Source organism: Heterodontus francisci, chromosome 16, assembly GCF_036365525.1.
Source record: "Heterodontus francisci isolate sHetFra1 chromosome 16, sHetFra1.hap1, whole genome shotgun sequence".
Lineage (NCBI taxonomy): Eukaryota > Metazoa > Chordata > Chondrichthyes > Heterodontiformes > Heterodontidae > Heterodontus > Heterodontus francisci.
The window spans coordinates 95,877,934-95,893,679 of NC_090386.1; the positions used below are offsets into that span (position 1 = coordinate 95,877,934).

Below are 15,746 nucleotides of genomic sequence, written 5' to 3' on the forward strand. Positions count from 1 at the left end.
GGGCCAAAAGGACATGATGCAATGATTCCCCCAACCTGTAACAAAAACATTGAAATATTTTTGACAGACAACTCTTCTATGTATTACACTGTTCTAAGAATCCCAGAAACAATTCCACTGGAGTTAGATCACAAAAAGACATTTTATTATTATTGTATTAACATTTTAGAGCTAGGCACCCCTTCAGTCACTGATTTTACATGCAGATGAATTACACCTATAATGTTTATTCCCCCAGCAATGCAGGAAGGTCATGCAATCTTTGTGGGTGCACAACTGCCATTTCAGACTTTAGGGGAAGCAATTATCACAATCCAATGATATGCCCCCTTGTTCTTCCCTTCCCCCGGCTATTAAATTAGAATGAAAATGTAATCACTAAGACATGTTCACTTTATCTTATACACATGCACGTTTTTGATATAGGCTATTAGCATTGTCATTCAGAATCTATGACATTCGCAGTCTAACCACCATTTGTTTTTTTTAACAAAAGCAATCCTACAAGGTCACCACTGTGGAAGGAATGCAGTCAGGCATAGGGAGGTAACATTCTTATAATTAGATAGAAGGCCTTTATTTAAGATAGTTTGTTTTTGTAACTTTTCTTCAGCGCAACGGTTTAATTTGCAGATGTACTGACAGTCATCTTTGGCTGTCACTTCAGGACTTAAATAGAGGGTCAGTTAGTAGCATAGAGTCTGCACCACCTGGATATGAAAGCTAACAGATACAGTTAAGATGGAACCTCTTCTAGCGGTTGCAGATTTGGTTAATTATCAATCTGTTTAGTTTAGAGATTACAGTTTGTTAAATGAAGAACATTACTATATGACTAACACACATGAATATTAAACTATGCCCTAGTCAATCCCTCAACTAACATCACTACAACATATTATCTGGCCATTTATCTCATGGCAATCCGTGGGAGATTGCTGTGTGTAAACTGGCTGCTGCATTTCCTAAATTACATCAGTGACTACACATCAGAAGTACTTCATTGGCTGTGAAGTGCTTTGAAACATCCGGAGGTTGCAAAAGACTTTACAGAAATAGAGGTTCTTTCTTCTTTATCCATTACTTTGTAGAGTCTCTTACATAAAAGGTATCTTGCATTCATTCGCTATATTAGTTCTATTGTTGTGGAATCTACACTTAGTTAAAGCAACTTGCCTAAAAATTACCTAACCAAACCATCAACAACAATCCATGCAAGGCTTGGCAGTGAGGGGAGCACAGTGTGTGAAGACTGATGTTATTTATAGATGACAAGGATCCTACAAAGTAAGCAATCTTACCTTGCACTTTCAGGCAGTCGTCACATACTATAGCAACAATGGCAAAATTGAGGAGGAGGATGACCCAAGCAGAATGCCCCAAACATGCTGCCAAAGAGATCTGCTGGAAAAAAGATGCCCTAGCTTTTGGGTAAATCTAAACAATAACAACTTGCGTTGTGTCTTTAATGTAGTAAAACTTCCCAAGGTGCGCCAAAGAAGCATCAGATAAAACGTGACACCAGTCTACATAAGATGATATTAGGCCAGGTAACTCAGAACTTGATCAAAGAGGTAGAATTTAAAGGAGGAGAAAGGGATAGGGAGGCTGAGGGGTTTTGGGAGGAAATTCTAAAGCTTAGTGCCTAGACAGCTGAATGCACAGCCGCCAATGATGAAGCGATGAAAATCTGGGATGAACAAGAGACCAGAAATGGAGGAGCGTAGAGATCTTAGCAGGTTGTACGGCTGCAGGAGGGTACAGAGATAGGGAGTGATGGAGGGACTTGAGCAAGAGAATTTTAAAAAAAATTGATGTGGTGCCAGACCAGGAGCAATGTAGGTCACAGAGCACAGGGGTGATAGGTGAACAGGACTTGGTAATCTGCAGTAAACTGAAATCTCCTTGTAGCTGCTCTACAGATGGTGTCAATGCAAACTCAAGGAATCTGAGCAGTCTCCAAAGAATGAGTAGAATGACCCTTAACTAGACTTCTTGGGTGTGCTGAATAAATGGAGACTTTTCTTCCTCAGCAGTTTCATTATGTGCTGGTCTGCCAATGATTTACGCAAGGTCACTTTCCTATATGATCCAACAAACTGCTGGGACTTCCTAAAGCTTGATGAGCATATAGACAAAATACACTGCACACACTGTAAAAGCCACGATCCTCATCCAATTGATGGAAACATGGACACATAGGAGAGCACATTAATATCCTGAAACAAATATGAATGTGAAGCAAATACAAAGAGAGCTACTCTCTTTTCATGTCTACTCATGGGGACAACCAAGGTTTGTGCTCACCAGCCATGTGGGCTGTTGCTAATGCTACTAATAGCACTGGCCCTCGAGCAAGAAGTGTAAAATTATATGTTCAGAGTTTTAAGGATAATGTCCAGTTAGGAACCAAGGGAAACCCCCTGGATACAACCTCCCACATAATTTGATGGGTAAACACAAAGGGATGAGAACTAGGGGCCTGGAGCTTTGATAGAGGTATTCAAAATCATGAGGGGCCTGGACAGAGTAGATCGGGAGAAACTGTTCCGATTGTGAAAGGATCGAGAACGAGAAGGCACAGATTTAAAGTATTTGGTAAAAGAAGCCAAAGCAACATGAGAGAAAACTTTTTCACGCAGCAAGTGGTTTAGGGCTGGAATGCACTGCCTGAGAGCGTGGTGGAGGCAGGTCCACTTGAAGCATTCAAAAGAGAATTAGACAGTTATCTGAAAAGAAAGAATATGCAGGGTTATGGGGAGAAGGCGGGGGAATGGCACTAAGTGAACTGCTCATTCGGAGAGCCGGTACAGACACGATGGGCTCAATGCGCTCCTCCTGTAACAATTCTGTGATTGAGAGATTCTGGCTTTAACGATTGATGCATGGTCACGACGGCAGCCATATGCACTCAAACAGCACTGAGCTTCGGCGCCTTCTTAAATGCTGCAATAATGCTAGGTAGGCATGACAGATCAAGCTGCACACCATTCCAGTTTGGCTAGTTAGCAGACATTCTGCTGGAACCAAGTACAATCTCCATCACTGGTGAGGAAGACCCCTAAAAGCCACTGCCATTTGCTAACCATGGCATCAGCTGCTGGTATTCCAGCCATGGATGCAGAATCCAATCCTGCCCATCAAGCAGAGGATTGCTGACTCTGCTCATCGTGGCACCATGGATGATGGCTCCTGAGGCTAGTACCATAACCTGTTGATTGCTGCACCCATAAAAGGCTGCTCTGGCCAACAGTTTAGGCTGTAGTAAAGATGCTGAGCTAACTTGTTAGGAGTTCATTGGCATTCCATGCTCATTATTCAGTGTAATCCAGTTTTAATTGATCATCCATCCAGCAACTGGAACAATGTATAGTGAAAGACCTTATGCAGCTCCTCCCTTTGCAACGCAAGCTTAACAAGTGTAAGGAAGATTTAAAAAAAAAAATAGGCTACAGAATGCATTTCACATGGGTTCTCACAATAAAATGAAAATCTCACCCAGATGATTTAGGCAATCACTTCCAATCATATCTCACACTCAGGGGAGAGCCGGGTCCCAGCACAAAGCCAAAGCGCTCAAGTCAAAATTTTACATTAATGCAACTGGGTCCAAGAGGCAAAGCCAAGTCCTGAGTTGCAACAATTGGAGGAATAATTGCATCATAAACATGCAGAAATAAGCAGAACAACATGTACCTGATTAACTACCAAGGGTTTACTACCATCTAAGTTGCAAGAACTGGATTTGATTTTCAGCACTATGAAAAATGAGAAAGCCCACACCCAACAGACCCCCACAAGTGTGCTTTAGAATAAGATACAATGGTGCATACATATAACTTATTACATGGAGAATTCCTGATTGCAACTGTTCCACTTCAGGACGCAGGAAATGGAAACACCAAACAAGGGTTCCTTCATACCAATCTGTCTTACCATAATAATAAAAGCAAAATACTGCAGATGCTGGAAATCTGAAATAAAAATAGAAAGTGCTGGAAATACTCAGCAGGTTAGGCAGCATCTGTGGAGAGAGAAGCAGAATTAACGTTTCAGGTCTGGGACCTTTCATCATGAGTAGACATATCCACGCATGCATGGCCATATTGACCTCATTTATAATCATAAATTGAGCTAACATCTCCAGCTTTTTGTGGGAGCGTGTTCCACCATTCGTATGAAGATGAAAGGTCGCAGACATGAAACGTTAACTCTGCCTCTTAACTTTTGCTAGACTAATGTAGCACAGGTGGTCATTCAGCCCATCATGCCTTTACTGGTTCTTTGAAAGAGCTATCCAATTAGCCCCACTCAACGTTCGATCTAAGCTGCGTGATTGCGCAGCAATTGGGAATGCGCTGTGTAGGAGACAAAAGAGGCTGTGCACAAGCTGCAGTCCCTTTCAGATGCGTATATGCGTGGCTATATGTGAATCTTAAAGGGACTACGAAGAGCAAAAAACAGGCCGCGCACAACAAAGGAAAATTGGAAGGAACGTTAATCCCACTGCCCTGCTCTTACCCCATAGCCCCGTAAATTACCCCTACCCCCTTCAAGCATTTATCCAACTTCTTTTTGAACTCTCAAATTCCACAAGCAGCGCAGGGTCTTACCAACACATCATTGCAGATATCCTGAAGCTCTTTCTCGATCTTCTCTCGGTAGTTTCTTGCCAATTCCTGCTTCCTTTCGCTGTTTTCGGTTTTCTGCTCAATGCTGGAGATCACCCGCCAGGATGACCGACGGGCTCCAACTACGTTCTTGTAGGCAACAGAAAGCAGGTTCCGCTCCTCATTTGAGAGTTCATCGCCTTTCTCTGTGACGGCTTTCATTGAGGCTGCCATGTCGTCATAGCGCTCCGCCTGCTCGGCAAGCTTCGCTTTCTCGACCAGGTCAGTAATTTCCATCTTCAGGACTGCATGGACACAAGAGGTTATCTTTAACAAATCACACTTAGGAGCAATCTGTACTGTCTTCATATTGCGGGGGGGAGAGGGGGGGGAGGAGAGGGAGAGGGGGGGGAGGAGAGAGGGAGAGGGGGGGGAGAGAGGGAGAGGGGGGGGAGAGAGGGAGAGGGGGGGGAGAGAGGGAGAGGGGGGGGAGAGAGGGAGAGGGGGGGGGAGAGAGGGAGAGGGGGGGGGAGAGAGGGAGAGGGGGGGGAGAGAGGGAGGGAGAGAGGGAGAGGGGGGGGAGAGAGGGAGAGGGGGGGGAGAGAGGGAGAGGGGGGGGAGAGAGGGAGAGGGGGGGGAGAGAGGGAGAGGGGGGGGAGAGAGGGAGAGGGGGGGGAGAGAGGGAGAGGGGGGGGAGAGAGGGAGAGGGGGGGGAGAGAGGGAGAGGGGGGGGAGAGAGGGAGAGGGGGGGAGAGAGGGAGAGGGGGGGGAGAGAGGGAGAGGGGGGGGAGAGAGGGAGAGAGGGAGAGAGGGAGGGGGGGGAGAGAGGGAGAGAGAGGTGGGGGGGGGGAGAGAGGGAGAGGTGGGGGGGGGGAAGAGAGGGAGAGGTGGGGGGGGAAGAGAGGGAGAGGTGGGGGGGGGGAAGAGAGGGAGAGGTGGGGGGGGGGAAGAGAGGGAGAGGTGGGGGGGGGGAGAGAGAGGGAGAGGTGGGGGGGGGGAGAGAGAGGGAGAGGTGGGGGGGGAAGAGAGGGAGAGGTGGGGGGGGAGAGAGGGAGAGGTGGGGGGGGGGGGAGAGAGGGAGAGGTGGGTGGGGGGGGAGAGAGGGAGAGGTGGGGGGGGAGAGAGGGAGAGGTGGGGGGGGGAGAGAGGGAGAGGTGGGGGGGGAGAGAGGGAGAGGTGGGGGGGGAAGAGAGGGAGAGGTGGGGGGGGAAGAGAGGGAGAGGTGGGGGGGGGGAGAGAGGGAGAGGTGGGGGGGGGAGAGAGGGAGAGGTGGGGGGGGGAGAGAGGGAGAGGTGGGGGGGGGGAAAGAGGGAGAGGTGGGGGGGGGAGAGAGGGAGAGGTGGGGGGGGGGGAGAGAGGGAGGTGGGGGGGGGAAGAGAGGGAGAGGTGGGGGGGGGGAAGAGAGGGAGAGGTGGGGGGGGGAAGAGAGGGAGAGGTGGGGGGGGGGGGGAAGAGAGGGAGAGGTGGGGGGGGGGAGAGGGAGAGGTGGGGGGGGAGAGAGGGAGAGGTGGGGGGGGAGAGAGGGAGAGGTGGGGGGGGAGAGAGGGAGAGGTGGGGGGGGAGAGAGGGAGAGGTGGGGGGGGAGAGAGGGAAAGGTGGGGGGGGAGAGAGGGAAAGGTGGGGGGGGAGAGAGGGAAAGGTGGGGGGGGAGAGAGGGAAAGGTGGGGGGGGGAGAGAGGGAAAGGTGGGGGGGGAGAGAGGGAAAGGTGGGGGGGGAGAGAGGGAAAGGTGGGGGGGGAGAGAGGGAAAGGTGGGGGGGGAGAGAGGGAAAGGTGGGGGGGGAGAGAGGGAAAGGTGGGGGGGGAGAGAGGGAAAGGTGGGGGGGGAGAGAGGGAAAGGTGGGGGGGGAGAGAGGGAGAGGTGGGGGGGGGGAAGAGAGGGAGAGGTGGGGGGGGGAAGAGAGGGAGAGGTGGGGGGGGGAAGAGAGGGAGAGGTGGGGGGGGGGAAGAGAGGGAGAGGTGGGGGGGGGGAAGAGAGGGAGAGGTGGGGGGGGGGAAGAGAGGGAGAGGTGGGGGGGGGAAGAGAGGGAGAGGTGGGGGGGGGAAGAGAGGGAGAGGTGGGGGGGGGGAAGAGTGGGAGAGGTGGGGGGGGGAAGAGAGGGAGAGGTGGGGGGGGGAAGAGAGGGAGAGGTGGGGGGGGGAAGAGAGGGAGAGGTGGGGGGGGGAAGAGAGGGAGAGGTGGGGGGGGGAAGAGAGGGAGAGGTGGGGGGGGAGAAGAGAGGGAGAGGTGGGGGGGGAGAGAGGGAGAGGTGGGGGGGGAGAGAGGGAGAGGTGGGGGGGGAGAGAGGGAGAGGTGGGGGGGGAGAGAGGGAGAGGTGGGGGGGGGAGAGAGGGAGAGGTGGGGGGGAGAGAGAGGGAGAGGTGGGGGGGAGAGAGGGAGAGGTGGGGGGGAGAGAGGGAGAGGTGGGGGGGAGAGAGGGAGAGGTGGGGGGGAGAGAGGGAGAGGTGGGGGGGAGAGAGGGAGAGGTGGGGGGGAGAGAGGGAGAGGTGGGGGGGAGAGAGGGAGAGGTGGGGGGGAGAGAGGGAGAGGTGGGGGGGAGAGAGGGAGAGGTGGGGGGGAGAGAGGGAGAGGTGGGGGGGAGAGAGGGAGAGGTGGGGGGGAGAGAGGGAGAGGTGGGGGGGAGAGAGGGAGAGGTGGGGGGAGAGGGAGAGGTGGAAGGGAGGGGTGAGGTGGGAGGGGGAGTGGGTCAGGGAGGGCAGAGGACCAGGGCGGGAGGGGGGAGTGAGGGAGGGGGTGGGGTGAGGGACAGAGGGAGGAGCAGGGGAGGGAGGGGGCAAGCTTTAAACAATTCACTATAAACTGTGACTGTCCCAGTACTCTAGGGTCTGAGCTAGTGGATATAATTCATAGTTGCTTTTTGGCTCAGTGTGTCGTGGGTGCTGCAGGATGGTAATGGTACTTCATATGACCCAGACAGCCAATTGGGAATGGCACCCTAAGGCAACAGTGAATGCAACACTACCAAGTTTCACATTATCCAGCTCATACCATCGAAGCAAATAGTCAGACATACAACTTTAAGCCTGACCAACATTACAAGTTAAGAACTTGAGCCAATAGACTGGGGCGGGGCATTGTGCTCAATGAAACCTCAATTGAGGACAAAGAGAATACCTGCCGCGCACGTAGGCTCAGTGCATAGCAAGGACTTGGAGGCGCAGTTTAACAGAAGCAAGTCTAAACAGATACCACGATACAAGAAGAAATCAGAAACCACACCCTGAAATGCTTGCTGGAATAAAAGTAGCAGAAACTACTGCGATGAATAAAGGAGCCTACTAAGTATTTTTAAAAAAGCACAGAGGGGCAAAGAGGAAACCAGAACAGCTGAAGGAGCCAGGAGTTCAACGACTAAATGATTACTTCCTGCAAATACTGACTCGTGGTAGACATTAGTACCAATGGCACCCATTGTAGGAGGTTCCACAACTAAATGTAACAATTTTAAATCAATTATGTAGGTCCTCCAAGCCAATAAATTCCCAGGGGTAGGTTACATCTGAATAAGCAGCCAAGCAATTACATAAAGATCAGAACAATTTATACATGTGTAAAAGCTCTGGCAGATGAAATTCAATACAGATAAGGAGCAGGGTGTTGCACAATTGAAGAGAACGAAACAGAAATTCAGGAGAGATATATTGGCCTAGGAAGGAATTCACTAGGATGATACCAAGACTTAGAGTTAAACTATTCAGACGGTGGGGTGGTTCCAGAGGTGTATGAAAAATTGCTTCCTGTGCTGGCTCCCCCCACCCCCCTTTTTCCCCATAACCTTGCAAATCTCTTCCTCACATTAGCTTTACATTCACATTACCACCAATTTGTGACCAAAAGAATTTTCTATATCTGCTGTGTCGTCATACATTTCAGTTTAACATAATGATAGATTTAGATTTTTTTTTAGATTTAGAGATACAGCACTGAAACAGGCCCTTCGGCCCACCGAGTCCGTGCCAACCATTAACCACCCATTTATACTAATCCTACACTAATCCTCTTTGCTGACGATGCTGCTTTAACATCTCACACTGAAGAATGCCTGCAGAGTCTCATCGACAGGTTTGCGTCTGCCTGCAATGAATTTGGCCTAACCATCAGCCTCAAGAAAACGAACATCATGGGGCAGGATGTCAGAAATGCTCCATCCATCAATATTGGCGACCACGCTCTGGAAGTGGTTCAAGAGTTCACCGACCTAGGCTCAACTATCACCAGTAACCTGTCTCTAGATGCAGAAATCAACAAGCGCATGGGTAAGGCTTCCACTGCTATGTCCAGACTGGCCAAGAGAGTGTGGGAAAATGGCGCACTGACACGGAACACAAAAGTCCGAGTGTATCAGGCCTGTGTCCTCAGTACCTTGCTCTACGGCAGCGAGGCCTGGACAACGTATGCCAGCCAAGAGCGACGTCTCAATTCATTCCATCTTCGCTGCCTTCGGAGAATACTTGGCATCAGGTGGCAGGACTATATCTCCAACACAGAAGTCCTTGAAGCGGCCAACACCCCCAGCTTATACACACTACTGAGTCAGCGGCGCTTGAGATGGCTTGGCCATGTGAGCCGCATGGAAGATGGCAGGATCCCCAAAGACACATTGTACAGCGAGCTCGCCACTGGTATCAGACCCACCGGCCGTCCATGTCTCCGTTATAAAGACGTCTGCAAACGTGACATGAAATCGTGTGACATTGATCACAAGTCGTGGGAGTCAGTTGCCAGCATTCGCCAGAGCTGGCGGGCAGCCATAAAGACAGGGCTAAATTGTGGCGAGTCGAAGAGACTTAGTAGTTGGCAGGAAAAAAGACAGAGGCGCAAGGGGAGAGCCAACTGTGCAACAGCCCCAACAAACAAATTTCTCTGCAGCACCTGTGGAAGAGCCTGTCACTCCAGAATTGGCCTTTATAGCCACTCCAGGCGCTGCTTCACAAACCACTGACCACCTCCAGGCGCGTATCCATTGTCTCTCGAGATAAGGAGGCCCAAAAGAAAAAAGAAAGACACTAATCCCATATTCCTACCACATCCTCACCTGTCCCTATATTCCCCTACCACCTACCTATACTAGGGGCAATTTATAATGGCCAATTTACCTATCAGCCTGCAAGTCTTTTGGCTGTGGGAGGAAACCGGAGCACCCGGAAGAAACCCACGCAGACACAGGGAGAACTTGCAAACTCCACACAGGCAGTACCCGGAATTGAACCCGGGATCGCTGGAGCTGTGAGGCTGCGGTGCTAACCGTGAAATTTTTATACTCCTAGCCAGTTTTTGGCATTGTACCAGGGGAGTGAAGGTTAAGCTTAGACTTCAACTTACGAGAAGTTACTGGACAACTGATCCTAGACAAACAGAAATAATTCAGATCCCATTTGAAGTTGTACCGTGTCTTTGTTTTTATATTTCCATTATAAATTCTGATGATCACATTTACAATGGAAACTGCCCAAGTAGACCTGTCACGCTGTAATTACTTCAGTACAAAATCTAGCCTAACACTCCAGTGCAGTACTGAGCGAGTGCTGCACAGTCTGAGGTGCCGTCCTTCAGATGAGATGTTAATTTGAGGACCCCGTCTGCCCTCTCAGGTGAATGTAAAAGAACCTACGACACCATTCAAAGAAAAGCAAGGGAGTTCCCCCAGTATCTTGGCTATACTTATCCTTAAACATCTTCACTAAAAAAAGCAGATGATCTGGTCATTATCACATTGCTGTTTGCGGGATCTTGCTGTATGCATATTGGCTGCCACGTTTCCTATGTGACTACTCTTCTAAAGTACTTCATTAAGCATAATGTGCTTTGGGATGTCCTGTGGTTGTGAAAGGCTCTGCAAAAATGCATGTCTTTCTTTTTCAGTACCCATTTCCTACTGATTTGCAGCTTCTATTGGCACTTTGGCTCAAGTTGTGTCGTTTTTAAATTACATTCTTTCATAGTTTAATAGCTAGGTTAACTGATGACTTGAGTCATTAATAGAGTGTTTGTTTGGGTGGGGCATCTTTATTCTGAAGGTGCTGTGCACCAAGAGACAGGAAGCAGACTCATGCGGATGACTCAACACATGGAAAGTGGCCCGCGTTCAGGGAGTGCCGAATAAAAGTGGAATATGCAGCAGAGAAAATTTAAACTCAAATTAAAGGGGAGAGGTGGTGAGGAAGACCGTGCCGTTGGTTGGAGATTGCCTTCATCTCTAGAACGTAGATTTGAATCCAGTCCAGGCGGTTGGCACAAAAGTCTCTCTTCATCGAACTGTACAGCAGAGGGAGCCATTCAGCCCATCGTGCCTGTGCCAGCTGTTTGAAAAAGCTATCCAATTAGTCCCACTCCCCCTGCTCTTTCTCCATAGCCCTCCTTTTTTTCCCCCTTTTCAGGTATTTATCCAATTCCCTATTGATACCTTTACTGAGCACAAATTCACAAAAAAAACAAGTTTGTAAAGTAAAGTAAATCTGGAATCACTCTGCAGCATTCAGGTATTATCTCCTAGAATAGAATAAGAGCAGTGCAATGATACTGTACAATCCCCATGAAATAATATAGCCATGCACACGATTTTTACAAGTTTGAGTGGCTTGGCAGGAGCTCAGCCTTGGTCATAAGAAATAGTAGCAAGAGTAGGCCATATGGCCCCTCAAGCCTGCTCCGTCATTCAATAAGATCATGGCTGATCTGATCTTGGCCTTAACTCCACTTTCCCGCCTGTTTCCCATAATCCTCGATTCCCCTATAGTTCAAAAATCTGGTATTGCAGCCTTGAATATACTCAATGACTCAGCCTCCACAGTACTTTGGAGTAGAGAACTCCAAAGATTCACAACCCTCAGGAGAAATTCTTACTCATCTCCATCTTATATTGGCCACCCCTTATTCTGAAACTATGCCTCCTAGTTCCAGATTCCCCCACAAGGGAGGACATTCTCAGCATCTACCCTGCCAAGCCCCCTCAGAATCTTCTATATTTCAATAAGATCACCTCATTCTAACTCCACTGAATATCAGACCAACCTGCTCAACCTTTTCCTCATAAGACAATCACCTTATCAACCTCGTGGACCTTCTCTCAACTGCCTCCAATGCAAGTATATCTCTTAAATAAGTTGATCAAAAATGTACACAGTACTCTAGGTGCGGTCACACCAATGCCCTGGCACAGTTGGAGCAAGATTTCCCTACTTTTATACTCCATCCCCATTGCAATAAAGGCCAACATTCCATTTGGCTTCCTAATTACTTTCTGTACCTGCATGCTAACTTTTAGTACTTCATGTACGAGGACACCCAAATCCCTCTGTCCCACAGCATTCTGTATCTCTCCTATTTAAATATTCTTTTATATTCTTCCTACATCTTCCCACATTATACTCCATCTGCCAAATTTTTGCACACTCACTTAACCTATCCACATCTCTTTGTAGACTCGTGTCCTCCTCACACCTTGCTTTCCCACCTATCTTTGTATTGTCAGCAAATCTGGCTACAATGGTCCTTTCATTCAAGTCATTAATATAGATTGTAAATAGTTGAGTTCCCAGCATTGATTTCCGTGGCACTCCACTAGTTACAGTTTGCCAACCTGAAAGTGACCCACTTATCCCAACTCTGTTTTCTGTTGGTTAGCCAATCCTCCATCCATGCTATTACCCCCAACACTATGGGCTCTTATCTTGTGCAATAACCTTTTATATGGCACCTTAGTGAATGCCTTTTGATATCCAAATACACTACATCTACTGGTTCCCCTTTAAGCACCCTGTTCATTACATCCTCAAAGAACTCTAATAAACTTGTCAAACATGATGTCCCTTTCATAAAACACTGTTGACTCTGCCCGATGGTTTTATGATTTTCTAAATGTTCTGCTACTACTTCCTTAATAATGGATTCCAGCACTTTCACAATGACAGATATTAGGCTAACTGGCCTAGAGTTTCCTATTTTCTGTCTCTCTCCTTTCTTGAATATGGGTGTTACTTTTGCTGTTTTCCAATCCACTGGGGACCTTTCCAGAATCTACAGAATTTTGGAAGATTACAACCAACACATTCACTATCTCTGCAGCCACTTCTTTTAACAGCTAAGGATGCAGGGGACTTGTCAGCCTTTATTCCCAAAGGTTTGCCGAGTACTAGTGATCGTGATTGTTTTAAGTTCCTCACTCCCTTTTGCCCCCTGATTTCCTACCATTATTGGAACACTTTTAGTGTCTTCTACTGTGAAGTCAGATGCAAATATTTGTTCCAAGTCTCTGCCATTTCAGTTTTCCATTATTATTTCCACATTTTCATCTTCTACGGGACCTTCATTTATTTTAGCTACTCTCTTCCTTTTTAAACACCTGTAGAAGTTTTTAGTGTTTGTTTTTATATTTCTTGCTAGTTTACTTACAATCTATTTTCTTTTAGTTATCCTCTGCTAGTTTCTAATATTTTTCCAATACTCTGGCCTACCACTAATCTTTGCAATATTTATGCCTTTTCTTCCAAATTTGATACCACCCTTAACTTCCTTAGTTAGCCACATCCATTTCGTAATGTCTTTCTCTTTCAATGGAGTTCCAGATGTGTGAAAAATTGCTTTCTGTGTTGGCTCCCCTGTCATCACTTATTTCAGTTTCACATAATGGTTGGCATGTGAAATTTTTATACGCTGAGCCAGTTCCTGGCCTTATACAAGAAAAGTGAAGATTAAGCGCAGACTTCAGTTTACGAGAAGTTACTGAACAACTGGACCAGGGCAAACAAAAATAATTCAGTTCCCACTTCGAAGTTGTACATTCTGTCTTTATTTTTTATGTTTCCAATATAAATTCCAATTATCACATAATGGAAATTGCCCATGTAAACCTGACATGATAGAAACATAGAAAATAGAAGCAGGAGTAGGCCATTTGGCCGTTTGAGCCTGCACCACCATTCAATACGATCACAGCTGATTGTCTAAACTCCATACCCTGTTCCCGCTTTCTCCCCGTATCCCTTGATTCCTTTAGCCCTAAGAATTATATCTAACTCTGTCTTGAATATATTTAAAGATTTGGCCTCAACTACTTTCTGTGGTAGAGAATTCCACAGGTTCACCACTCTCTGGGTGAAGAAATCCCTCCTTATCTCAGCCCTAAATGGCTTACCCCTTATCCTTAGATTGTGACTCCTGGTCCTGGACTCCCCCGCCATCAGGAACATCCTTCCTGCATCTAGTCTGTCCAGTCCTGTTAGAATTTTGTAGGCTTCTATGAGATCCACTCTGATTCTTCTAAACTCTAGCGAATACAAGCCTAACCGACCCAATCTCTCTTCATACGTCAGTCCTGCCATCCCAGGAATCAGTCTGGTATTCCCTCCATAGAAAGAACATCCTTCCTCAGATAAGGAGACCAAAACTGCACACAATACTCCAGATGAGGTCTCACCAAGGCCTTGTATAATTGCAGCAAGACATCCTTGCTCCTGTACTCGAATCCTCTTGCTATGAAGGCCAACATACCATTTGCCTTCTTAACTGCTTTCTGCACCTACATGCTTATTCAGCGACTAGTGCACAAGGACACTCAGGTCTCGCTGCACCTCCCCCTTTCCCAATTTATCACCAGATAATCTGCCTTTCTGTTTTTGCCACCATAGTGCCACCTCACATTTATCCACATTAAACTGCATCTGCCATGTATTTGCCCACTCACTCAACCTGTCTAAATCACACTGGAGCTTCTCTGCATCCTCCTCATAGCTCACATTCCCACCCAGCTTTGTAACTAATGATATAATTGCTTGAGCACTAAATCTAGCCTGACACTCCAATGCAGTTCTGATTTATCTCCTTAAATTCCAAACACTGCTCATCTACTGCCTTAACTTTTAATCTATTTTCCCAGTCCACTTTAGCCAACTGTCTTCATACCTTTGTAACTACCTTCAATTAAGACAATAGTTTCACACCCGCAAACTGAATGTGAAATTCTATCATGTTATGATAACTCTTCCCTAGAGGACTCCTTACTATGACATTAATTATCCCATCTCCACATTACCAGATTTAAAATAGCATGTTCCCTGGTTGGTTCCACAAGGTACTATTCAAAGAAATTGTCGCGAATATACTCTATGAACTTATCCTCAAGGCTACCTTTGCCAATTTCAATTGTTCAATCTACAAGATTAAAGTCACCTACAATTATTGCAGTATCTTTCTTACAAGCTGCCTGTATTTCTTGGATTTATATTGTGTCCTACAATGTAGCTAATGTTAGGGGTCTATAGACTACGCCGATCAGTGACTTCTTTCCCTTGCTATTTCTTACCTCCACCCAAACTGATTCCACATCTTGATTTTCCAAGTCTAGATCATTTTTCACTGCTATAGTGATCTCATCTTTATTAACAAAGCTACCCCACCTCCTTTTCCTTTCTGCCTATCCTTCCAAGATGTCAAGCATCCCTGAATATTCAGTCCCCAGCCTTGGCCCACCTTGCAACTACATCTCTATAATGGCTAACAGATAATTATTATTAAGGAAGTTTCAACAATGCACTTAGAAAATCATAGTATGATCAGACAAAGTCAACAAGGATTTACGAAAGTAAAATCACATTTGATAAATTTACGAGAGCTTTTTTGAGGATGTAACTAGTCGGGTAGATAAAAAGGAAAGCAGACGATGTAGTGAGTGGGCAAAAAGGTGGCAGATGGAGTATAATATGGGTAAGTGTGAGATTATTCATTTTAGTAGCAAGAACAGAAAAACAGAATTTTTAAAAAAGGCATGGAACTTCTAAATGATGATGTTCAGAGGGACTTGGGTGTACTTGTACAAGGAACACAAAATGTTAGTATGCAGGTACAGCAAGCAATTAGGAAGGCAAATGGCATGTTGGCCTATATCGCAAGGGGATTTAGTACAAGAATAAAGAGGGCTTGCTACAATTGTGCAGGGCTTTGGTGAGACCATACCTAGAATATGTGCAGAGTTTTAGTCTCCATATTTAAACAAGGATATACTTGCATTGGAAGCGGTACAGCCAAGGTTCACCTGATTGGTCCCTGGAAAGAGGGGGTTGTCCTATGATGAGAGGCTAAAGTAAATCGTGTCTATACTCTCTGGAGTTTAGAAGAATGAGAGATGATCTCATTGAAAAT

General features: G+C 47.0%; 1 protein-coding gene across 2 annotated transcripts in view; it reads right to left on the bottom strand.

Moving 5' to 3' along the window:
• LOC137378387 (14-3-3 protein beta/alpha-1-like) overlaps nucleotides 1-15,746 on the bottom strand; it is a 46,332-nt gene that overhangs the window by 16,944 nt on the left and 13,642 nt on the right. For both annotated transcript variants that reach the window (XM_068048666.1, XM_068048667.1), the window contains exon 2: nucleotides 4,614-4,915. In XM_068048666.1, coding sequence (XP_067904767.1) covers nucleotides 4,614-4,907 — 294 coding nt within the window. In that variant the 5' untranslated portion in view covers nucleotides 4,908-4,915. The remainder of the gene's footprint in view (nucleotides 1-4,613; nucleotides 4,916-15,746) is intronic.